The 22421-nt window shown below is 45.7% G+C and overlaps 1 protein-coding gene across 2 annotated transcripts in view; it reads left to right on the top strand.

Moving 5' to 3' along the window:
• The window catches only part of AGPAT1 (1-acylglycerol-3-phosphate O-acyltransferase 1), a 40482-nt gene that overhangs the window by 16419 nt on the left and 1642 nt on the right, over positions 1–22421 (top strand). Inside the window, exons 1-6 of one of the 2 annotated variants that reach the window (XM_060270806.1) lie at positions 1147–1796; positions 9877–10066; positions 16777–16910; positions 19073–19248; positions 20175–20270; positions 21992–22064. In XM_060270806.1, the coding sequence (XP_060126789.1) occupies positions 1781–1796; positions 9877–10066; positions 16777–16910; positions 19073–19248; positions 20175–20270; positions 21992–22064 (685 nt within the window). In that variant the 5' untranslated portion in view covers positions 1147–1780. Of the gene's footprint in view, positions 1–1146; positions 1797–9876; positions 10067–16776; positions 16911–19072; positions 19249–20174; positions 20271–21991; positions 22065–22421 lie in introns of those variants that run through there. The other variant, XM_035107096.2, reaches the window with a different exon arrangement.

Genomic DNA, 22421 nt, shown 5'->3' with positions numbered 1-22421 from the left:
TGTACCTTTTTTGCATTCTGTGCCTTTCTGAGAATAGTTGTTTTAGTGGAGAAGATGAGAGCGCTCCAGTTAATGGCAGGGCGTCTCCCAAAAGGGAGTTTCAGTACTGCTTTGTAAACTTTTAAGCTGCGGTGAGCTCTGATACCTTGCGCTCTGGTATTACCTGCCGCATAATATCTCCAGTGTGTGGTTTGCAATTGACCACAAGTATTGGCTGGGTGAGTGTCCCTGGCTCTCAACCAAAAGGCTGCACAGGGACAGCTGTGGGCAGGATTCCTGCGTTACAGGGGGTTGGACTAGATGACCCTTGGGGTACCTTCCAAGTCTGTGATTCTATTATCTTTGTGCAGGCGGGTTCCCTTGAGAACTTTGCAGAACATTTCTCGTAGGCAGGTGACTAGGTTCATGCTCGCCAAATCTCACAGTGGCATCTTCATGTTGGTGATGGAAGAGCGGTTGTTGACATGTTTTCGTTGGCCATTTTTAAAACCACACTCCCAATAATAATAATAATAATTTATACCCCACCCTTCTGTCTGGGTTTCCCCACCCACTCTGGGCGGCTCCCAGCAGAATTAAAAGTACCCTAAAACATCAACCATTAAAAACTTCCTAAACAGGGCTGCCTTCAGATGTCTTCCAAGAGTCATATAGTTGCGAGAAGCCAAGTTGCAGGGAACCAGGCAGAGGGCCTTCTCGGTGGTGGCGCCTGCCCTGTGGAACACCCTCCCATCAGATGTCAAAGAGTAAAACAGCTAGGTTATGGAAGAAGAATATGAAATTTACTGCATGTACTGTTTTAAGAGAAAACATGATGAAAATGATGTATAGATGGTATTTAACACCAGTAAAACTTGCTAAGATTTACCATAACCAAGACAATAAGTGCTGGAAATGTAAAAAGGTGGAAGGAACATTCTATCACATGTGGTGGACATGCCCATTGGTTAAGGATTTCTGGGAAAAGATAATGAATTGAAAAAAGTGGCTGGGGTATAAATAAATAAATTATTTATTATTACCGGTATTATTATTATTATTATTATTATTATTATTATTATTATGCGGGGTTCATTGATGATGAAGCTTTCAAATTGTTTGTTCAGCGCTAGATCTTCATTTTAAAAGAGAAATTATGGTGTCCTTAATGCTCATCCTAGCTGCCTTTTTTTTTAAGCCTTTGATTAACCAACCAAATATTTCCACATTTCTGCCGTGAAGTTCTGCCAAATCTTTCAGTGGCAGCTCTGTGCTGGAAGCAACAGCTTCAAATGCTGCCCCAGGGCTGGAGGAGATAAGCTGGAAATCTCACTATCTCTGGCATGAAGCAGGAATCTGTTTCCTACATTCCATCCCAACATGGTGCGTGTGGTTCCCCCCCCCCCCAATCTTTTCTCTTCCTCTCCCCATTCCCACACCGCCCTTGGCATGCTGGGATCTTGCTGGGGCAAGTTTCCAGCTTGTTTACCCAAGACAAATGACACTGAACTCTGCCTTCTCCTCCTGGCCTTGTCTGATGAAGCATCTGTTCCTCTTAGGATAATGCAGCGATCTGAGCTTCTGCCAGAAATGATGTCTCAAGGGAAGGCCTGATTTATTTTTTAATTGCCGAGTCCTGCCCGCCTGGAATCTAAAAGCCAGAGGCGGCTCCTCCTCCTCCTTCCTGTTGGTCGGAAGTTTCATTCTTTTTGACCAGACCGGATCTCCAGTCCCAAGATATACAGGGGTCCATTTCCCCACTTGCCTGAGTTGGTTTGGGAAGAGACGCTTTTCTTAAGCCATGTGGTGTCTTTCAGGTAGGTGAGGATGAACTGAAGTTCCTTGGAGGAAGGGTGAGCTCAGTTAGTAGAAGCCAAGACTCTTAATCATGGGTCTGGGCCCCAAAAGATTGCTGCATTGCCGGGGGTGGACTAGATGACCCTTGGTGTCCCTTCCAGCCCTATGATTCTATGAATTAAAATCCCGAAGCTTAACTGTATACCCTGTGCCATCACTATACTAATTTCAGTGCGTCCACTTATAGGGTCTTGTGACAATCTTCTTGTTTAGCCACTTTTTTAGAGAAATGTTTGACTTTGAGGAAACTGACCCAATATGTACGCATTTTGCAGGAATCGAATTGTATTATATTCTTTCCCCACCACCACCAATTGCAATTGAAATCTTTTTGTTTGTGTTTAATTATTACTTTGGTTTGGTTTGTGTTTTGATATTGTTTAGCTCCTTTTGGCTCCCTATACCCCCCCTCGCCCCAAATGAATAAGGGAAAAACTGTGGCGGGGCAAGGGGGGTTGGGGGGGGGTTATTGGTTTGTTCTTGTTTTTATTGTGCATTTTATGTTTTTATCTTCTATTTTTATGGTGTGAACTGCCCTGAGACTGACAGATGAAGGGCAGTATACAAATTTAATAAATAATAATGATCATGACAGTATGAAATAGCCTTGAGCTCTTTTTCATCATCATCATCATCATCATCATCATCATCATCATCATCATTTATTATTTATACCCCTCTATCCGGCTGGGTTTCCTCAGCCACTCTGGGCGGCTCCCAACAGAAAATTAAAGCACAACAAAACGTCAAACTTTAAAAACTTCCTGTTACAGGGCTGCCTCCAGATGTCTTCTAAAAGTTGGATACAGTGGTGCCTCGCTAGACGAAATTAATTCGTTCCAGGACTCAATTCGACCTACGAAAATTTCGTCTAGCGATGCACCGTTTTCCATAGGAATGCATTAAAAGTCAATTAATGCGTTCCTATGGGCTCGGGGGGAACTGGTGGCAGAGGCGGCGCTTGTTCTCTTGGCTCGGGGAAGGCAGGCAGGCGCTTCCCCGAGCCAAGAGAGCAAGCGCCGCTGCTGCCAACGACAGAGCCGGATCGGACGAAGCTTCAGAAGCTTCGGCGGATCCGGCTCTGTCGGGCGGGGTGGGGGAAAGGCGAAGGAACGATCCTGCGCCTTTCCCCACCTCTGCCAAGCCCCATGCTGGCGAGAAGCGGCGGCGGGGGAAGACGTTCCCCCGCCGCCGCGTCTTGCCTGCCTCCCCTGACATGGAGCGTGGCTTCGGACACCTCCGAAACCGCGCTCCATGCCGGCTGTGCGCGGCAAGACGCGGCGGCAGGGGAAAACGTTCCCCCACCGCCGCGTCTTGCCTGCCTCCCCCGACACACAGTGGGGATCGTAGGGGCTTGAGAAGCCCCTACGATCCCCGTTGTGTGTCGGACGGGATGTGGGGGGAAACGCAGAATTTCTCCTGCGTCCCGCCCGCATCCCGTCCGACACACAGTGGGGATCGTAGGGGCTTCTTCTCCTGCGTCCCCCCACCATCCCGCCTGCCACACAGCGGGGATCGTAGGGGCTTCTCAAGCCCCTACGATCCCCACTGTGTGTCGGACGGGATGCGGGGGGGACGCAGGAGAAATTCTGTGTTTCCCCCGCATCCCGCCTGTCGAGGGGCTAGAGGCGGCAGCGGGAAAAGACCTCCTACCGCTGCCGCCTCCCGCCTGCCTCCCCCCACACGGAGCGCAACTTCGGAGGTCTCCAAAGTTGCGCTCAGTGCCGGGGCTGCGGGGCGAGAGGCGGCGGGGGGGAAAGACCTTTTCCCGCCGCCGCCTCCCGCCTGCCTCCCCCCACACTGAGCACAGCTTCGGAGGCAAAGGAAGATTAGCTGTCAGCTTCCCGCGCTGACAGCTGATCTTCCTTTGCCGCTTTCTATGGCCGCGCTTCGTAAGACGAAGTGGCGGCCATAGAAAATTCTGTCGTCTTACGAATGCCTCTCGCAACGCAAAACTCTTTCGTCTAGCGAGTTTTTCGTTGTGCGAGGCATTCGTAAAGCGAGGCACCACTGTAGTTGTTTATTTCCTTGACATCTGATGGGAGGGTGTTCCACAGGGCAGGCACCACCACCGAGAAGGCTCTTTGCCTTCAGACCTAACTTGAAGAAGGCATGTTCGTGGAAACAAATTATTAAGCAATGGCAAAAATAGGCTACAACAATTTAAAACTGAAGAAATGGGGGGGGGGGCTAAAAATAGACATATTCTGTGTCGAAAGCCAGGAATAGCAGTGTGTCTACAGGTGAAACTCGGAATATTAGAATATCGTTGAAAAGTGCATTTATGTAATGCAACTTAAAAGGTGCAACCAGTATAAGATAGATGCATGACATTGCAAAGCAAGATATGTCAAGCCTTTATTTGTTGTACAGGGGTACCTCTACGTACGAATTTAATGCGTTCTGAACACACATTTGTAAGTCGAAAAAAATTGTAAGTTGAATCCCATAGGAATGCATTGGGAGAAAAAAATTGTAAGTCGAAGCAACCCTATCTAAAAATTCGTAAGTAGAAAAATCCTATCTAAACAGCATCCAAGATGGCGGACGGAGCTCCATTCGTAAGTAGAAATATTCGTAAGTCGAGTCATTCGTAAGTAGAGGTACCACTGTAATTGTAATTATTTGTCGTTAGGCGGGTGAATTATAAATGGAATGTAATTAATGAAATGTAATAGCGATGTTTATTTTTGTTTGTTTTTGTATTATTGTAACTATTTGTTTTATTACTGTGGAATTTCCAAAAGAAAGCATTTGTAAAAATTAAAAGAAAAATAAAAAATAATAGGTTGCATTACTGAAATAAATGCACTTTTCGATGATATTCTATTTTTCCGAGTTTCACCTGTATAACATCACTGAAAGCTGCATTACCAAGGTGCCTCTGGAAGTTTCCAGGTGCACCTCTGTGGGGAGGTGGCCCCACAACTTAGGGGCTGCCACAAAGCAGGCCCTCTCCTGGGCCACCCCTACCCTCCGAGCTTCTGAGGGTAGTGTAACAACCAAGAGGGTTTAACATGTGAGCACCTTGAATTGGGCTCGGAAACAAACAACGCCACTGTTTTAAAACGGATGTTCTGCAAGATCCAAACGGAACCGCAGCCAGTAATCTGGCCGCTGCATTCTGGACCCCTTGAAGTTTTTCAAGCTGTCTTCAAGGGCAGCCCCATGTAGGGTGCACTGCAGTAATCTAGTCTGGAAGTTACTGCAGTATGCAGTACAGTGGCCAAGTATCTGTGCCCCCAAGTGGCAAACATTCAGGAGCTGGGGAAAGTCACGTGTGTGCGCGTGCGGGCGGAGAGAGAGAGCACAAACAAAGGAACGTAGGGCATAATTTGGCAGCTTTCCTCCTAGCGTGGTTGGAAGAAAGCTTGGATTCCTTGATGTGTCATTGCAAAACTTCTGATGTCCTTCTTGATGTGTCATTGCAAAACTTCTGATGTGTCATTGCAAAACTTCTGATGCCCAGCCTGCCTGTCAGCAGTCCCTGATATTTCCCTCCACCATACCAGAGAGAACATTCCTTCCTCGCGTCAGTGTTCTTGTTTTTTAGTGCACCTTAGCATGATGGTTTCGAAAGACCAGGCCATAGTGTATGTTGGCAATAGTGCTGTGGCAAAGTGGAGGGTGTGTGTTTTTTAAAGATAGATTGTGCTAAAAAAAATCTTTGGAAATAACATTATTATTATTATTATTATTATTATTATTATTATTATTATTATTATTATTATCAACAACTAAGGGAATTTAAATTGCCCCAGAAAGTATGGATCCAATTTTACAGAAGCATCATTGAAACAGTTCTCTGTAATTCTATTACTGCTTGGTATGGTACAGCCTCCAAGACAGACAAGGAAAGGCTCCAGCGAGCTGTAAGAATTGCAGAAAGGGTAATTGGTGCTAGCTTGCCTACAATAGAGTCAATCTATGCTACCAGAGTTAAGAAGAGAGCACAGAAAATTGCAGCAGATCCTTTACATCCCTGCCATCGTCTGCTAGATTTACTCCCACCTGGACGTCACTACAGGTCTTCATATACAAAATCGGCCAGGCACAGGAACAGTTTTTTTCCCTTGTGCCGCCCCTCGTATTAGCAGATTATCGTTGTCCTTTACTTCTCTACGCAGATGATGCGGTGCTACTCTCTTACTCCAGAGTGGGTTTAAGGAGAGCACTAAAGATTTTTGCGACTTATTGCCATCTTAATCATCTGTCTATCAACCACACCAAGTCAAAAGTACTGATATATTCAAGGAGTCGAAAACTTTATACATGGAAACTGGAGGGCACGAAAATAGAACAAGTACACAAATTTAAATATTTAGGAATCTATTTTCAATACAATTTAGGGTGGAAAGCGCAAGTTGAATACCTTCAAAACAAGACAAAAGCCCCATCGCACTCCCTCCTCTGTTTTTTTCTATTCCGAGGGGGCCTTATTCATCCCTGCAGCCTTGAAAGTGTATAGCATCAAAGTGATGGCCACAATGGCCTATGCTGCACCTTCATGGGCGGCCTTTGCAAATCTCTCACCTTTAGAGTCGCTTCAAAGCCAATTCTTACGCCGACTTCTAAAATTACCAACATGCGTAAGTAATGCGGCTATTCGCTTAGAAATGAAGATCCCCTCAGTGGAGTTAGTTTTATGGAGGCGAGTTTTGATTTATTGGATATCCCTATGGCATAAACTCCCGAACCACTATCTCATTCAATGCATATGGCGGGATGACTTCACAAATTTGTGGTCAGGAAAAATCCATGCCAAATTGCTGTCCTATGAGATCTCGCCCACTGAATTGCTCAAACTGGATCTAAATGCGGCAAAAAGGTGTATAAATCAAAGGCTGGATGATGCGGAGCTATACCAAAATTTCTTAGCTGGTGGTGGAGTATGCTCGCCGTTAAATTTCGGCATAACCCCTATTTACCGTGCTCCATCCTATTTAACATCGCTTACGGCTGCGTCTCACCGATATGCCTTCATTAAAGCTAGGTTCAATGTTTTTCCAACAAACGTGCTGAGACATAGATTTACTAAGGGCCAAGTCTCTTCAATGTGTGCTTGTGAAATCAAAACATCTAAATCTCTACATCATGTTATGTTTATCTGCCCTATGTACAGTTCGGCTAGTGCTAGTATACTAAATTCCATAATCCAGCCTATGGCTGACAAACCAGTTGACCTTCAGCTTGCCTGGGCTCTTCAAGATGTGGATCCTTATATTACTCTACAGGTTGCTAAATTCCTAATAGCCGTCCTCTCGTACAAGAGACGGAATGGAATGTTAGCAGATTATTTATAGTTATAAGAATTTTCTATAATGACATCAGATATTGATTTCAGCGTAGTGCCTAATTTTTTTAAATCATAATCTTAAACTTTTCTTTTATAATTGTTAATATTTGTCCTTGTGAGCTGTGAATTGTGTTATATTACTTGTGGCTTGAACGGGTCCGCTGTCTTATTTGATTTATTTTGTTGTGTTTTATGATGGGTGTAAAGCCGAATAAACATTCTGATTCTGATCCCTTGTGCCATTAAATTGTTAAATTTGTAGATGTGTAGCTGAAGGAGAGGTCAATTATGGGTGGGTTTCTTTGCTTATTTGTATTGTGAGTGGAACAGTGTGTGTATGTTTACATTGCAATGTAGCCGAAACAAATTCCAAGTATGTTGGAAAATGTACTTGGCCAATAAATTATTATTATTTATTATTTATTGAATTTATATACTGCCCTATACCCAGAGGTCTCAGGGTGGTTCACAGAAGAAAATCAAAATATAAAACCACAAATATATATAATAAAAATAAAAACAAGAACCCAATAACTGCCCCTCCCAAAAAACCCACCTTTTTAAAATGGCGTAGGATATCAATCAAATCAACCGAAGGCCTGGTTAAACAGGAACGTTTTTGCCTGGCGCCTAAAGGTGTATAATGAAGGCGCCAAGCAAACTTCCCTGGGGAGAGCATTCCACAGACGGGGAGCCACTACAGGGAAGGCCCCGTTCTCGTGTTGCCACCCTCCAGACCTCTCGAGGAGGCGGCACACGAAGGAGGGCCTCAGAAGGTGATCTCAGGGTCCGGGTAGGTTCATATGGAAAGAGGCGGTCCTTGAGGTGTTGTGGTCCTGAACCGTTTAAGGCTTTATAGGTCAAAACCACTGAGTCAAAACCACGGAGCAATGGATTCAAACTACAAGAAAGAATATTCCACCTAAACATTCCTGACAGTAAGAGCTGTTCGGCAGTGGAATTTGCTACCAAGGAGTGTGGTGGAGTCTCCTTCTTTAGAGGTCTTTAAGCAGAGGCTTGACAGGCATATGTCAAGAATGCTTTGATGGTGTTTCCTGCTCGGCAGGGGGTTGGACTGGATGGCCCTTGTGGTCTCTTCCAACTCTACAATTCTATGATTCTATTCTAACTTTGAATTGGGCTCGTAAACTGTTTGGTAGCCATTGCAGTCAAACCAGGATCAGTGTAATATGCTCAAACCGTCTTGCTCCGGTGAACAACCTGTCCGCTGAATTCTGCATCAGCTGAAGTTTCCCAACCTCCTTCAGAAGCCGCCCTACGTATAATGCATTGCATTAATCCAACCTTGAGGTTATCAGAGCATAGACAACAATACTGTAGTTAGGCTATCCCTGTCCAGATAGGGGCGTAGCTGGACCACCAGCTGAAGCTGATGGAAGGCACTCTGTGCCACTGAGGCCACCTGAGCCTCGAGTGACAGCAAAGGATCCAGGATCTACCCCTAAGCTACAAAACTGCTCCTTCAGAGGAAGTGTAACCCCATCAAGAGCAGGCGACCTCCCACCCATCTGGTCTAGGGAACTACCCCCTAATAGTGCCTCGTTCATATCTGGATTGAGCTTGTTTGCTGGCTCTCATCCAGTCCTTTAGCAAGGCAAGACACTGGTCCAGAATAAATCTGGGACTCAACTACATTAGTCAAAAAACAGCATTTTGATTGTGTTAGAAACATGCAACACCAGATGGCGCTGGAGAGCAAAAATTTCCCCTGTGTGTGGATCCACTCCTGGTGAAATCTCAGGTGCCGTGTGTGTGTGTGTGTGTGTGTGTGTGTGTGTGTGTGTGTGTGTTTGTACTTGCAAGGAACTGCATAAAAACACTTTACTCCTGTAGTCCTAGGACAGAAGCTTGCAAAATGGTGTAAATTAAGGAACCTGCCGCACTTGCTCATCAGGGAAGATCTCTGGGCGTGGACTTTGAGTGGCCTCAAGGCAGAATTTTGATGGTTTGACAGCAAAGCAAAAGTCTGCCCATTAAAGAGGGGCTTATAGGTCTTTTCTGAGCGGGGAACGGTGCCTTCTAGCTGTAGTTCGCTTTGCCATGCACCAGGCTTAAATGATGGAAGATGCAGAAGGCTATATCGGAGTCAGGATCACACACAAGGTGCTGGGTGCCCCTAGTTCAACACATCTCTTGGTGCAGCTATGAGCTCATTTGGCCAATTCTCATATCCTTGCGATGCCTCGCTCCCCACCGATGGCCTTGCCAACCCGAGAAGTGAAACAAACACAGCGTTATGAATTATTATGTATGCTCTAACTTAATTTCATGATTTTGTTGTTATGGATATACATTTTTACAGCTTTTTTGGGGGGGTGTTTCTGTTTGACATGCAGCGCTTACAAGAATCCAGAATACCTATTAATGATGATTGTTTTGGCCATTTTAATCTCCAAATTTCAATCCATTTCAGTCTATTGCTATGCTAACTTTTTGACAGTTTTGAATTGTTGTTAATTTTATTTGACGTGTCTTTTCAAAAACTTCCTTGAGTTTTTTTAAAAAAACAAACAACAATCATCAAGCGTTGCATAAATTTTGTGAAAATTTATATGCTGCTCAATTGCAGCCGTCTCTCAGCAATGTATGATAAGTGTAAAAAATACAACAGAGATAAAAAAAACCCAAACGAAAAGCGAATTATAAAATGGAAGAATGGCTTTAAAATGGCTTCTGAAATAGAAACGGCATTAACTCTTTCCCTCCCCCCCTCCCTCCTGCAGGGACAATGGAGATTTCGCTGGGCCAGGGGCTCCTCATTTTGTTCCTGGTGGTGGTCCCACTTCTCTACGAATGGAGTACCACCTTCAAGTACTACTGCAAGATGGCGTTCTACAACAGCTACATCCTCTTCCTGGCCGTCATCGTCATCCCTATTTGCGCAGTCCGTGGGCGAAACGTGGAGAATATGAGGTAAGTACAAGAGTTTGTTTGTTTGTGTGTATTAGGCTCTTTGGGAGGCATTCAGCTAACTCATTCTGCTAGCACAAGGATTTCCGTTCGTACCGTGGGACCCCCCCTGTCCCCTTCCACCTTCCCCAAATCTGCTCAAGTGTTAGGGTGAGCGGTGGGAAAAACCCCTAGAACAGATTTAGGGGGGGGCATGGGGGAGGGAGGCTTGGGGAACAATGTTATTCCATGCCAAAGGAAGTCCATGTGCTGCTGGGATGTTCACATAGCCGGCGCAATGGTGGGTGCAGCCCTTCTTGTGTTTGGTGGGGTTGGGGCGGGGATGACTCTTAAATCTTTTGTTGGAAGATTGGGCCTGACTCGGCTTGCTGAGAGAGGAGAAAGAGGGGGAAGGAAGTCAAACTTAGAAACGTTAAATTGATTGTAAAGCTAATGAAATGTATAAACTTGAAAAGTATCAATTAAAACTTAAGAAGAAAAGAGAGAAGCTTTTTGCATGGGGTTTGCATAGGTGGCACTGTGGTGTAAACCACAGAGCCTAGGGCTTGCCAATCAGAAGGTCGGAGGTTCGAATCCCGGCGGCGGGGTGAGCTCCCGTTGCTCGGTCCCAGCTCCTGCCAACCTAGCAGTTCGAAAGCACGTCAAAGTGCAAGTAGATAAATAGGTACCACTCCGGCGGGAAGGTAAACGGCGTTTCCATGCGCTGCTCTGGTTTGCCATGCTGGCCACATGACCCGGAAGCTGTACGCCGGCTCCGTTGGCCAATAAAGCGAGATGAGTGCTGCAACCCCAGAGTTGCTAGCGACTGGACCTAATGGTCAGGGGTCCCTTTACATTTACCTTTAAGGCAGGCAGAGCAAAGGACCTCCAGATTCCTAGACTATCCCTGCACCTTTTAACCGGAAGGTTGGTGGTTCGAGACTGCCCAGGGATGGCTGTGGGCAGGAAACCAGCTAGATGACTCTCGGGGTCCCTTCCAAAGCTATGATTCCATGTAGCCTCTGACCTCTTTTCTGGCCTCCCTGTCCTTTTTTAAAAATTCAGACGGATATGTCTTAGGTTGCATCCAACTTCTCACACTTACTCCTCAGACCTCAAGGTGAGAGGTCACCTTGAATCCATCATCGGAAAATAGAGAAGCAAGCATGACTCCTTTGGTCTTCCTTAGATGACGTAATTACGTTAGAGCTAGAACAGTTTTCTATCCAGGTTCTGAGCTTCCCAGAATAAAGCTATTTTTTTTACTCTGCTCCATGTGCGATTGCAACAAGTGACATCTACTCTCTAACCAGATTCACAAGTTGTACAATGCACAATTTGCATGCCAAAGAGCTCCAAGAGGCTATTCATTTCAGTTTCCATAACTTTGGTATCTCTGTGTAATGTAACTTCGGTTACACAGAGCGCTTTTCATATTAGTACGACGGTACTTTGGAGTGGGGGCCGCAGGTGGCGCTGTGGGTTAAACCACAGAGCCTAGGGCTTGCCGATCAGAAGGTCGGCGGTTCGAATCCCTGCGACGGGGTAAGCTCCTGTTGCTCGGTCCTGTTGTTGTTGTTGTTTAGTCGTTTAGTCGTGTCCGACTCTTCGTGACCCCATGGACCATAGCACGCCAGGCACTCCTGTCTTGCACTGCCTCCCGTAGTTTGGTCAAACCCGTAGTTTGCTCGGTCCTAGCTCCTGCCAACCTAGCAGTTCGAAAGCACGTTAAAGTGCAAGTAGATAAATAGGTACTGCTACAGCGGGAAGGTAAATGGCGTTTCCGTGCGCTGCTCTGGTTCTCCAGAAGCGGCTTTGTCATGCTGGCCACATGACCTGGAAGCTGTACGCCGGCTCCCTCGGCCAATAATGCGAGATGAGCGCCGCAACCCCAGAGTCGGTCACGACTGGACCTAATGGTCAGGGGTCCCTTTACCTTTCCCTTTACTTTGGAGTAGGGATGGGCAGAAGGTAAATTGGGTTCTACTGGTACATCTCTGAGTGATTTATTCCGAAAGCATTTATGAACCGCTTAATGTTTTAAAAATCCCTTAAGCAGTATGCAAGCTGAAAAAAACAATGTCGCCAAAATACAAACTTATAACCAATGAAACCACAGAATAAAACACATGTTAAAAGGTATTAAAACATTTGGGATGTAGCTTTATTTGAAAAGCTTGGGAATAAATTTTAGAGGGCAGCGGCGGCGGCGGGGGGGGGGGGGATCTGGATCTGAATGGTGTGATTTTGTAATGTATCTGAACAAGGAAACTCACGACAGAATAGCCCTCATCTCAGTATGTTGCTATGTGGAAATTATAGTCCTTTGTGCTGGTAGAAATAGTAAGAACAATACTGACACTTGTTAATATCTTTACACTTTGTGAAGAATAATTCCTGCATTATTTGTGCTGTGCCTGTTACTCTCTGGAACTGAGTTTTATTTGCATTTTAAACTATGCCCTTTCTGAGTATTTATAGATAAAATCAGTTTGAGGCTGTTCTGCTCTGCACCCTTCCTCGATGACTTTTGGCCTAGCTGGAATGTCCCCACAGACTCTGACAATGCCTCTTGTTTCCTTAGATTAAGGATAGAGCAGGATAAACTAGCCTACTGCACAAAGGTAAATTTTGCATTAATTTTTTTCCCTGCCAACTTTTGCCTCTGGCCCTGCCCACCACTGACATTTGGCCTCCTAGAATTTTGCTCAGAATGGAATCTGGCCTCTGGCTGAAAAAATTTATTGCTCCTTGCAATAGAGGAACGGGGCGGGGGTGGAGGCAGAGAGAAAGAGGAGAGATGCTGCTACATGGACCTGTGGCTTGGTTTTAGATGGTTTTAGATAGCAATGTGACTGAAGGCGAGTCTTAGGGGCAGATTTGGCAGGTATAATAGAATTATGAGTTGGAAGGGACCCAGGGGTCATTTAACCCAACCCCTTGAATGCAGGAATTTCAGCCAAAGCATCCATGACAGAGGGCCATCCAACCTCTGCTTAAATACTTCCAAGGAAGCTTTGAGAATTTATATATATATATATGTGTGTGTGTGTGTGTGTGTGTGTGTGTCATTTAAGGACGATTTTTTTTTTGGAATTTGCTCAATGAGGGGTTCTAAAAATATGTTATTGCACATGAGGAATCCAAATATGCAATTATTTTTATGATTGGTTTATGTTTAGCTTGGTAAATTGAGATCTGTTTGAAATACACTAAAAAAAAGCCAAAAACTCACATTTTGAAGCGAAGTTAAAGTTTTTAATCATTTTATACAAGCGAAAATATAAAGAAATTTTGTTTCCAGCTGTAACAACATTTCATTACTTTATCTTAGGCATCCCCAAACTGCGGCCCTCCAGATGTTTTGCCTACAACTCCCATGATCCCTAGCTAACAGGACCAATGATCAGGGATGATGGGGATTGTAGTCCAAAACATCTGGAGGGCCGAAGTTTGGGGATGCTTGCTTTATCTTATAACGTCCTATTATAGTAAAAAAGAATAATAAATTAACAACTTCAAGGGCTGGTGTCACATGATCATGTATCTGCTGAGGGCCCACATCTGAGTAGTAGAGCCACTGGCAGAAGCCCCCTGGACCATGCTCTTCAAAAGAAGTGTACACTGTTAAAATTTGATTCCTGTAGAATCTAAAGGCCTGCTCTTGATCCTCACAAAGATGGTGTCAGACTTAGAGAAACCATATTCCATGCAGGTCAAGACTTCTGTTCATTTAATGGTTCTGAAGCAGGAGAATATATAGTATTTCCATCCTTCCATCACTGTGATAGAAGGGTTACTATAATGCTTATTATCCATGCTACTATTGAAGGAACTAAAATCTTGTCTTTCTTAAAATGTGGCAATCCTTATCTTAAGATTGGGTGCCTGCCCAACAGCCTGAATCCTACACTATCAGAATGCTGTTTTTGCACCCCCAATTTATCCAATAAGGAAATTCGACTGAACTTTGGTAGCTCTACTTTACAGTGTATTTTTAACACCTCCAAGTAGTTTATCCAGTCCTCTGCATAGACTTCCTTATCGTGTTTATCATCATAGCTATTCTTCAAAGAAAACATGCTTTTCTCCTTCATGGGAATAAAATTCTGTTTCAAAGGGTGGGAGTGAGCAACAAAAGGACAAAATTCTCTGCTGAATATAGTATATATATATAGTATAGTATAATAAAATGATGTTGGTTGGTGAGGATCCCAGCTCCTTTGATGACCACACAATTGTTCTGGTACCAGAGATGCTCTGTAACATATTCAAGCAAGACCCCAGCCCCCAATCTCCAATGCAACACAGAAGACAATTGCTAGGGCTGGTTAGATGTCCTCATGCCACCCCATTCTGTCTATCTCGGATAGATGAGAAATCTACTTGTCAGAGCATTTCGGCTTTGAAACCCCAATGACCTCAGTGGGTGGACTGGTGGTAGAAAGCAAAAAAGATATCACATACTGTTGTATAATATTCATATTCATATTCATATTCATATTAATAGTACAGATAACTACAATACATATATAAGAGAACTACAATACAGTGGTACCCCACAAGACGAATGCCTCATGCAACGAAAAACTCTCAAGATAAAAGTGTTTTGCGTTGCGCGAGGCGACTCTCAAGACAAAGTTTCCCATGACCGCGCTTCGCAAGACAAATAGGAATGCATTAACTAAATGGGTAGACCGGGTAAACCGGGAAAATTTTAAACTGTGCTTTGCAAGATGAGTTTTTTGCTATACGAAGTGACTTGCAGAACAAATTAATTTCGTCTTGCAAGGTACCACTGTTTTAGGCACTTATCAACATCGGTTTTCATCAAAATTGGGGAATAACCTATATGTTTATAAATGACAGGAAAATTTAAAAAATGTTAAAAAGTAGGAACTTTTCACATAGAGATTTACCAAGCAAGACCTCAATATTTACAAGGAACCAAAATATATTTCAAATTACCTCATCATACCACAACTTTTAAACACCCCTCAAATCAGGATTTTTAAAGATGAAAAATTCAACACGCCCATATAGTGGTATAGAAGTAAAATGAACAACCACCACCACAACAAAATTCATTGTAAACAAAGAGGTACCTAGACATTCTGTTGTGGCCACTGTAACCTGGGTTTAAGGTGCTATTTGACGATGAACTTACATATCTGAGACTGCACAGGGGATGAGGCGATCTTTTAGGTGAGTGCCACAAGGAGCCATCTTGGACTTCACCTGAGGCAGCAAAATGTCTTGCGGCAGCTGCTTCTTACATTATTATAGGCAGGTTGGCCACCTGTGGACTTCACCTTTACCTTTACTGTATTGGTAGAAAGAGGAGAGCCAAAAACAGCAATAAAAACGATTTCTTGCTGCTTTGGTATTTTGAAAAGTGAAAGCTGCAGTGAACAACACTGGCCTCTAGAGGGAGCATGAGCACTCCGGACACCTCAGTGCCTCAAAAATTATTTTTGACTGGCAGCTTATTATTTTATTACCATTTTTATTTATTAGATATTTCCCCCACCCTTCATCAAAAGATCTCTGGGCAGTTCACAAGATAAAAACACAAATAAACAGCTAAACAACAGCAACAAAACAGTAGCCCACCATCCCACACATGCATTTAAAAGGTTGTGGCAAATTAATTAGCCAAAGGCCCAGGTGAGGAGGAACATTTTTGCCTGGCATCTAAAGATATACAGTGAAACCTTGGTTCTTGAACACCTGGGTCCTCGGAAAGTTTTGGTTCCCGAACTCCGACAACCCAGAAGTGTTTCGGTTTTTGAACGTCCGATGCTGCTGTCGGCTATTGTTTCCACGGCGCCGGCACCAATCGGAAGCTGCGCCTTGGTTTTTGAACGTTTCAGTTGTCGATCGTACTTCTGGAACAGATTACGTTTGAGAACCAAGGTTCTACTACTGCAGTGATGGGCAACCTTTTGAGCTTGGTGTGTCAAAATTCGCCAAAAAACCGAGCATAACTCGGGTGGTATGTCACTTCGAGAAAAAACCCATAATTTCACGATATTTAGAGTTTAAATAATAAAAATGTATAATTCTAATATATAACTGTATTTAATAAACCAAAAACTAATTATTTAACCAAACCAAACCAAAAAACCCTTATTTATCACAAAGTGCCCAGAGTTGTTGAGCTTTTTTGGGGGAGCTGCTGACCAAAGTTTTGGAGGATTTTTGGGGGGTGCAAAAGTTGCTTTGCTTTTTTGGGAATGATGCCCCAAAGCTGCTGCGCTTTTAGGGGGGAAAGAGAACAGAAATAAATGACGAATAATACCTTCGCTGGAACTAACACGCAACACCGACATAGTCTGCCAAAACGCCAAAAAACCCAGCACAGAACGGGTTAAAAAACCAATCTCTGGCTACCAGCAACAACAACAACAACAAAGGATCCGGGTTTTAACAGCGGAGACAAGCTGTAGCGTGAGGAGGAGCTGGAGAACAAATGGGGGGAAAACAACAACAACAACGTGAATGGGCCGATGGGGCGCGTGCCAGCAGTGACGGCTCTGCGTGTCACGTCTGACACGCGTGTCATAGGTTTGCCATCACTGTACTACTGTATAATGAAGGCACCAGCCACCAGGCAAACCTTCCAGAAGGGAAGATGGCAAAGTGTTGTCATGATCAGCAGCGACTGCTGTGCCGTGAGGTACGGAAGTGGCAGGTGAACAAGTTTTCTCCTCCCTTTTCTTTCCCATCTCCAGGATAATCCGGTTCATGATGCTGCATGTGAAATACCTGTACGGGATCAAGATTGACGTGCGGGGGACAGAGAACTTCAACATCAAGCAGCCTTATGTGATCGTGTCCAACCATCAGAGCTCGCTTGACTTGCTCGGTACGGCTGGGCACGGGGGGGGGGGGGGGAAGGGGTCTGGGTAGGTGGCTGAGGGCCATGTGGCCAGAATGTGAGTAGAAGACCCCTTGTAACCTCTCCCGTCAATCCATTTTACCATACCACTAAATTATTATTAAGAGTTCCTGCCCAATTTAAAGCAATCTTCATTGGTTTCTAAGCAGGTGCAGGGAGACTTTGGACCCCTTGATCAGGGGTCAGCAAACTTTTTCAGCAGGGGACCAATCCACTGTCCCTCAGAGCTTGTGGGGGGCCGGACTATTTTTTGAAAAAAAATATGAATTCCTATGCCCCACAAATAACTCAGAGATGCATTTTAAATAAAAGGACACATTCTACTCATGTAAAAACATGCTAATTCCCAGACCGCCCGCGGGCCGGATTTAGAAGGCAATTGGGCCACATCTGGCCCCCGGGCCTTAGTTTGGGAACCCCTGCCCTAGATGTTCATAGAATTGTAAGGTTAGAAGGGACCATGAGATTCACCTAGCCCAGTGCTTTTTTTCTGGGGGGCCGCGGGGGGCCGCATACCCCTAAACATTTTTTAGGAAGAAAAGCACTGACCTAGCCCAACCCCGTGCAGTGCAGGAATCTTTTGACCAGCGTAGGGCTCGAACCTGCGACCCTGCAATTCAAAGTCTCATGCTGAACTACAATAACTCCCATCAGCCCCAGTAAGTGTGGCCCACAGCCAGGGATGGTGGCTGTTGGCAGCCAATAACCTCTGGGGAGCCAAAGGTTGCCCACACCTGATTTGCAGAGTTGGGAAGGCATCTTCAAAAGTCGTCTTCTTCTTTGGCAATCACTCGTAGCCGAGTAAGATTGTCTGCCATAAACACGGTTTTAACAATGAGTCCATAGGTGACTGTGGAGGCCAATTCTGGATCCACACATCCTTCCACAATGGGGACATTGGTTTCTGGGCAGGAGTCGATCACGGTGAGGGTTTGCTAAGCGTGCCTTCCTCTTAGCATGTTTCTCCCTTTCGTCCTGCGTTCGAGTGTCTTCAAAGCCCATGACACCTTTGCTAAAGACTGTTCTCCAATTGAAGGGCTCACAGGCCAGTGTTTCCCAGTTGTTGGTGTTTATCCTACATTTTTTATATTTCCCTTGAGAGAGTCCTTAAACCGTTTTTGTTGACCACCATCATTACGCTTTCCATTTTTAAGTTCGGAATAGAGGAGTTGCTTTGGAAGACAATTATCAGGCCTGGTTATCACAAGTAATTTAGTCTGGGAAAGCCAACCCTTCAGATGTGACTGAACCATAAATCCTGTTCCCCTTGACCGCCGTCTGCTGAGAGTCTAACAACATCCAGAGGGGGACTGCATTGGCTGCCTCAAATTTTGGTTGACCTTTTTAGTTGAATTTTGCACAGGAAGGGAGTCCAGGAAGTGTGAAAACATTTTTTAAAATTTGCTTTTACATCCCAATGGGGAAGCTATGGCCCTACAGCTAGACTGGTGACTGGGGCCGGCTGCCGAGACCATATAACACCGGTCCTGAAAGACCTACATTGACTCCCAGTATGTTTCCGAGCACAATTCAAAGTGCTGTTGCTGACCTTTAAAGCCCTAAATGGCCTTGGTCCAGTAAACCTGAAGGAGCGTCTCTACCCCCATCATTCTGCCCAGACACTTGAGGTCCAGCGCCAAGGGCCTTCTCGGTAGTGGCACCCGCCCTGTGGAACGCCCTCCCATCAGATGTCAAAGAGATAAATAACTACCTGACATTTAGAAGACATCTGAAGGTAGCTCTGTTCAGGGAAGTTTTTGATGTGTGACATTTTAATGTATTTGAAATCTTTGTTGGAAGCCGCCTAGAGTGGCTGGGGAATAAAAATTTATTATTATTATCATCATCATCATCATCATCATCATCATTATTCTGAGGCTCCCAAGAGCCTCCAGGCAGCATGGCCCAGTGGTCAGGGACAATGGGAGTTGTAGTCAACAAGATACAAAATGCCACAGACTCCCCACCTCTGGTTTACTCTGACTGGGCCTTTGCTGTGCCACCAGGCTGTGGTTGCCCCCCCCCCCCTGACCGGTGTCTGGCACATGGTGGGCTGGGCGGCCTTGATCTGTTGCCGTGGCTAACCTTCCTGCTTTCCTCCCTCTCCGTTGCCTCGTCCCGCCCTGCAGGGTTGATGGAAGTCTTGCCCAGCCGGTGTGTGCCAATTGCCAAGAAGGAGCTGATGTACATGGGCACAGTGGGGCTGGCGTGCTGGCTAGGGGGCATCATCTTCATCAACCGCAAGAAAACCGATGACGCCATTAGCGTCATGGCGGAGACGGCGCAAACCATGCTCTGTGAGGATGTGAGTGCTTCTGGAGCGGGAGAGGGGGCTGCCTACATTTTCGGGAAGCATGGGGGATCTGGAGGCATTGTGGGGAGGAGGAAGGGATAGCGAAGTGGGATTGTGTCTGTGTCATGGCTGGGTGTACAGAGAGCAAAAATTATTTCCCCCCAAAATTCTTAAGGGCTTGCACCTGGGTGCCAGCCTCTTGGAATTTCCCACCGTACTTAAATGCTAACTTGCTGGTACAGTCCTTTTGGGCAGAGAGTGGGAAGTTTGCCATTGTAGCGTTCAGCTCTTAATTACCGTGGTTCCTTGTTTCCCGAACGGCTTAGTTGTTGAACAAATCGGCTCCCGAACGCTCCCAACCTGGAGGTAAGTGTTCCAATTTGCAAAGGTTTTTCAGAAGCCAAACGTCCAACGCTGCTTCCGCTTGGGTGCAGGAAGCTCCTGCAGCCAATTGAAAGTGGCGCTTTGGTTTTTGAATGGTTTTGGGAGTCGAACGGACTCCCAGAATGGACTAAGTTCGAGAACCAAGGTACCGCTGTACTGGTACAGCCTCCTTGGTGGAACACACCATCTTGGAGTGCACAAGGTGGAGGGAAACGCTTTTGTAGGAAAACAAACCGGCCTCAAGCTCTCTCTGCAGAGAAGGACTTTTTGGCTTTGCTCTGCGCCAATTTAGCTGTCTGCTAAATCGACAACGCTGCAGGGCAGAGTGTGTGGATTGCGACATCAATTTGGCCGAACGGACTGTCCATTTTTAGAGGCAGTGTAGCTCCAGATACAAGTTTCTGGGACCCAAATGACAGTGGAGGGATGTTCTGCTCATGTGCTTCTGCTTGGGAAACATATTCTGGGCCGGGCTCTTCTTTTGGTGGGTTTTTGTATTTGTACAGCCTGCATCTACTTACGCTCCTTCCTTTTCTCCTCTGACTCCCCTGCAGGTTCGGGTTTGGGTGTTCCCCGAGGGCACCAGGAACCACAACGGCTCCATGTTGCCCTTCAAGAGGGGTGCCTTCCATTTGGCTGTGCAAGCCCAGGTAGGAAGTCCTTCCCTTTTTACTTAGTCGTGGGGGTGACTCGAGCTGCAACCCCCTGTGCGGTTTTGCCCTCTGAAATCCAGCAGGGGTGACCTCTGAGCAAACACACATAGCCCGTGTCTTGCTAAGTTTGCAGAGCAGCAGGTTAAGAGCCCCAAAGCCACCTCCAAGTCTCTCCTCCGCCACTGACTTGCCAAGCGGTCTCTGCTACACCACTTCCTCTCTCTTTCGGCTTTGACGTCTCCCATCGGCCAAACGGGGATACAGTCATACCTCAGTTTAAGTACGCTTCGGTTTGAGTACTTTCAGTTTAAGTACTCCGCGGACCTGTCTGGAACGGATGAATCCACTTTCCATTACTTTCAATGGGAAAGTTCGCTTCAGGTTAAGTACACTTCAGGTTGAGTACTCCGCGGACCGTCTGGAACGGATTAATCCACTTTCCATTACTTTCAATGGGAAAGTTCACTTCAGGCTAAGTACGCTTCAGGTTAAGTACAGACTTCCAGAACCAATTGTGTACTGTACTTAAACCGAGGTACCACTGTAATTGTACCAGCCTACCTTGCAGGGCTGGTACAATTGGGACGCGGGTGGCGTTGTGGGTTAAACCACAGAGCATAGGGCTTGCCGATCAGAAGGTCAGCGGTTCGAATACCCATGACGGGGTGAGCGCTCGTTGCTCAGTCCCTGCTCCTGCCAACCTAGGAGTTCGAAAGCATGTCAAAGTGCAAGTAGATAAATAGGTACTGCTACAGCGGGAAGGTAAACGGTGTTTCCATGCACTGCTCTGGTTTGCCAGAAGTAGCTTAGTTATGCTGGCCACATGACCTGGAAGCTGTATGCCGGCTCCCTCGGCCAGTAAAGCGAGATGAGCGCCGCAACCCCAGAGTTCTCCGCCACTGGACCTAAAGGTCAGGGGTCCCTTTACCTTTACCTTGCAGGGCTGTTTTGTAAAGATTAGCAGGAAGATGTACACAAAGCATGAACCAGGAGCACTTTGTACGCCAAAGAAAGGTGTCTTAGAGTCAGAATATTGGTTTGCCTGACTCTGTATTGCCTAAAGCCGGTTTTCCCAAGCTTGGGTCTCGCGACTATTTTTGGACTACAACTCCCATTATCCCTAGCTAGCAAGGCCAGTGGTCAGGGATGATGGGAATAGTAGTCCATAAACAGTGGGAGACCCAAGTTTGGGAAACACTGGCCTAAACGGACTGTTGGTGGGTCTCCAGGGTTTCAGAGGGCAGAATCCTTTCATTTCATAGAATTGGAGAGTTGGAAGGAACCCCAGGGGTCATCTAGTCCAACCCCCTGCAACGCAGGAATCTCAGCCGTACAGCACACCGTTATAAAAGCAGATGAAACCAGTGCTGCTATAAAACAAAACCGCTCCCAAGTCGAACGGAGCAGTGTCGATGTAGGAAAAGAGGTGGGCACCATTAAGTGAAGCACCTGAGGTGTCAAAAAGTGTAAAGAGGTGTGTTTTCATAACAAAAAACTTTGCATTCCTATGGCACTATTCAGAGAACCTGGTGCACTGTCTTTTTCCAGTCCTTGCCAAGGCCTTAATGGGTTAGACCACCATGACATGAGAGAAGGAAGGAAGGGGGGAAGAAAGAGCTGAAAAAGGAGGGAGGAAGATTTTTAACAGCCCTCCCTGAAGTGTATTATATTTTTGTCTTCTTCCCGCTGTCCCTTCCTGCCCCCCCCCCCCTTTCCAGGTTCCTATAATCCCAGTTGTGATCTCATCCTATCGGGATTTCTACAGTAAGAAGGAAAGGCGTTTCACCACGGGTGAGTCCAGCCGCCTGGCTCCTTTCCCCTCCCTTCCCCTTCCCCTATCCCCATGGAGGAGGTTGGTTCTGACAAACCTTTGGCCACTCACCGGCTGTTGTGTGGCAGGGTCTTGTGAGGGCGGGTGATGTAATTTTGGGGGTTAAATGGCTTTGAGTGTTTTCAGTGCTGCTTTCAATAGGGCTACTTAGTTGGTTTTTTATATATATATATATAAAAGTAATCATACATTTTTAGTTGTATCTGTTTTAATTTACGCTGTGAGCTGACTTGGGAGGAAAGCAGGAATGTGAAATTATCAGGCAAATAAATGAAAATAATTAAATACCCCCTTTGCAGCCTGCACACTTAACACTT

Source organism: Zootoca vivipara, chromosome 2 (assembly GCF_963506605.1).
Source record: "Zootoca vivipara chromosome 2, rZooViv1.1, whole genome shotgun sequence".
Taxonomy (NCBI): domain Eukaryota; kingdom Metazoa; phylum Chordata; class Lepidosauria; order Squamata; family Lacertidae; genus Zootoca; species Zootoca vivipara.
This window is presented reverse-complemented; position numbering and strand designations above follow the sequence as displayed.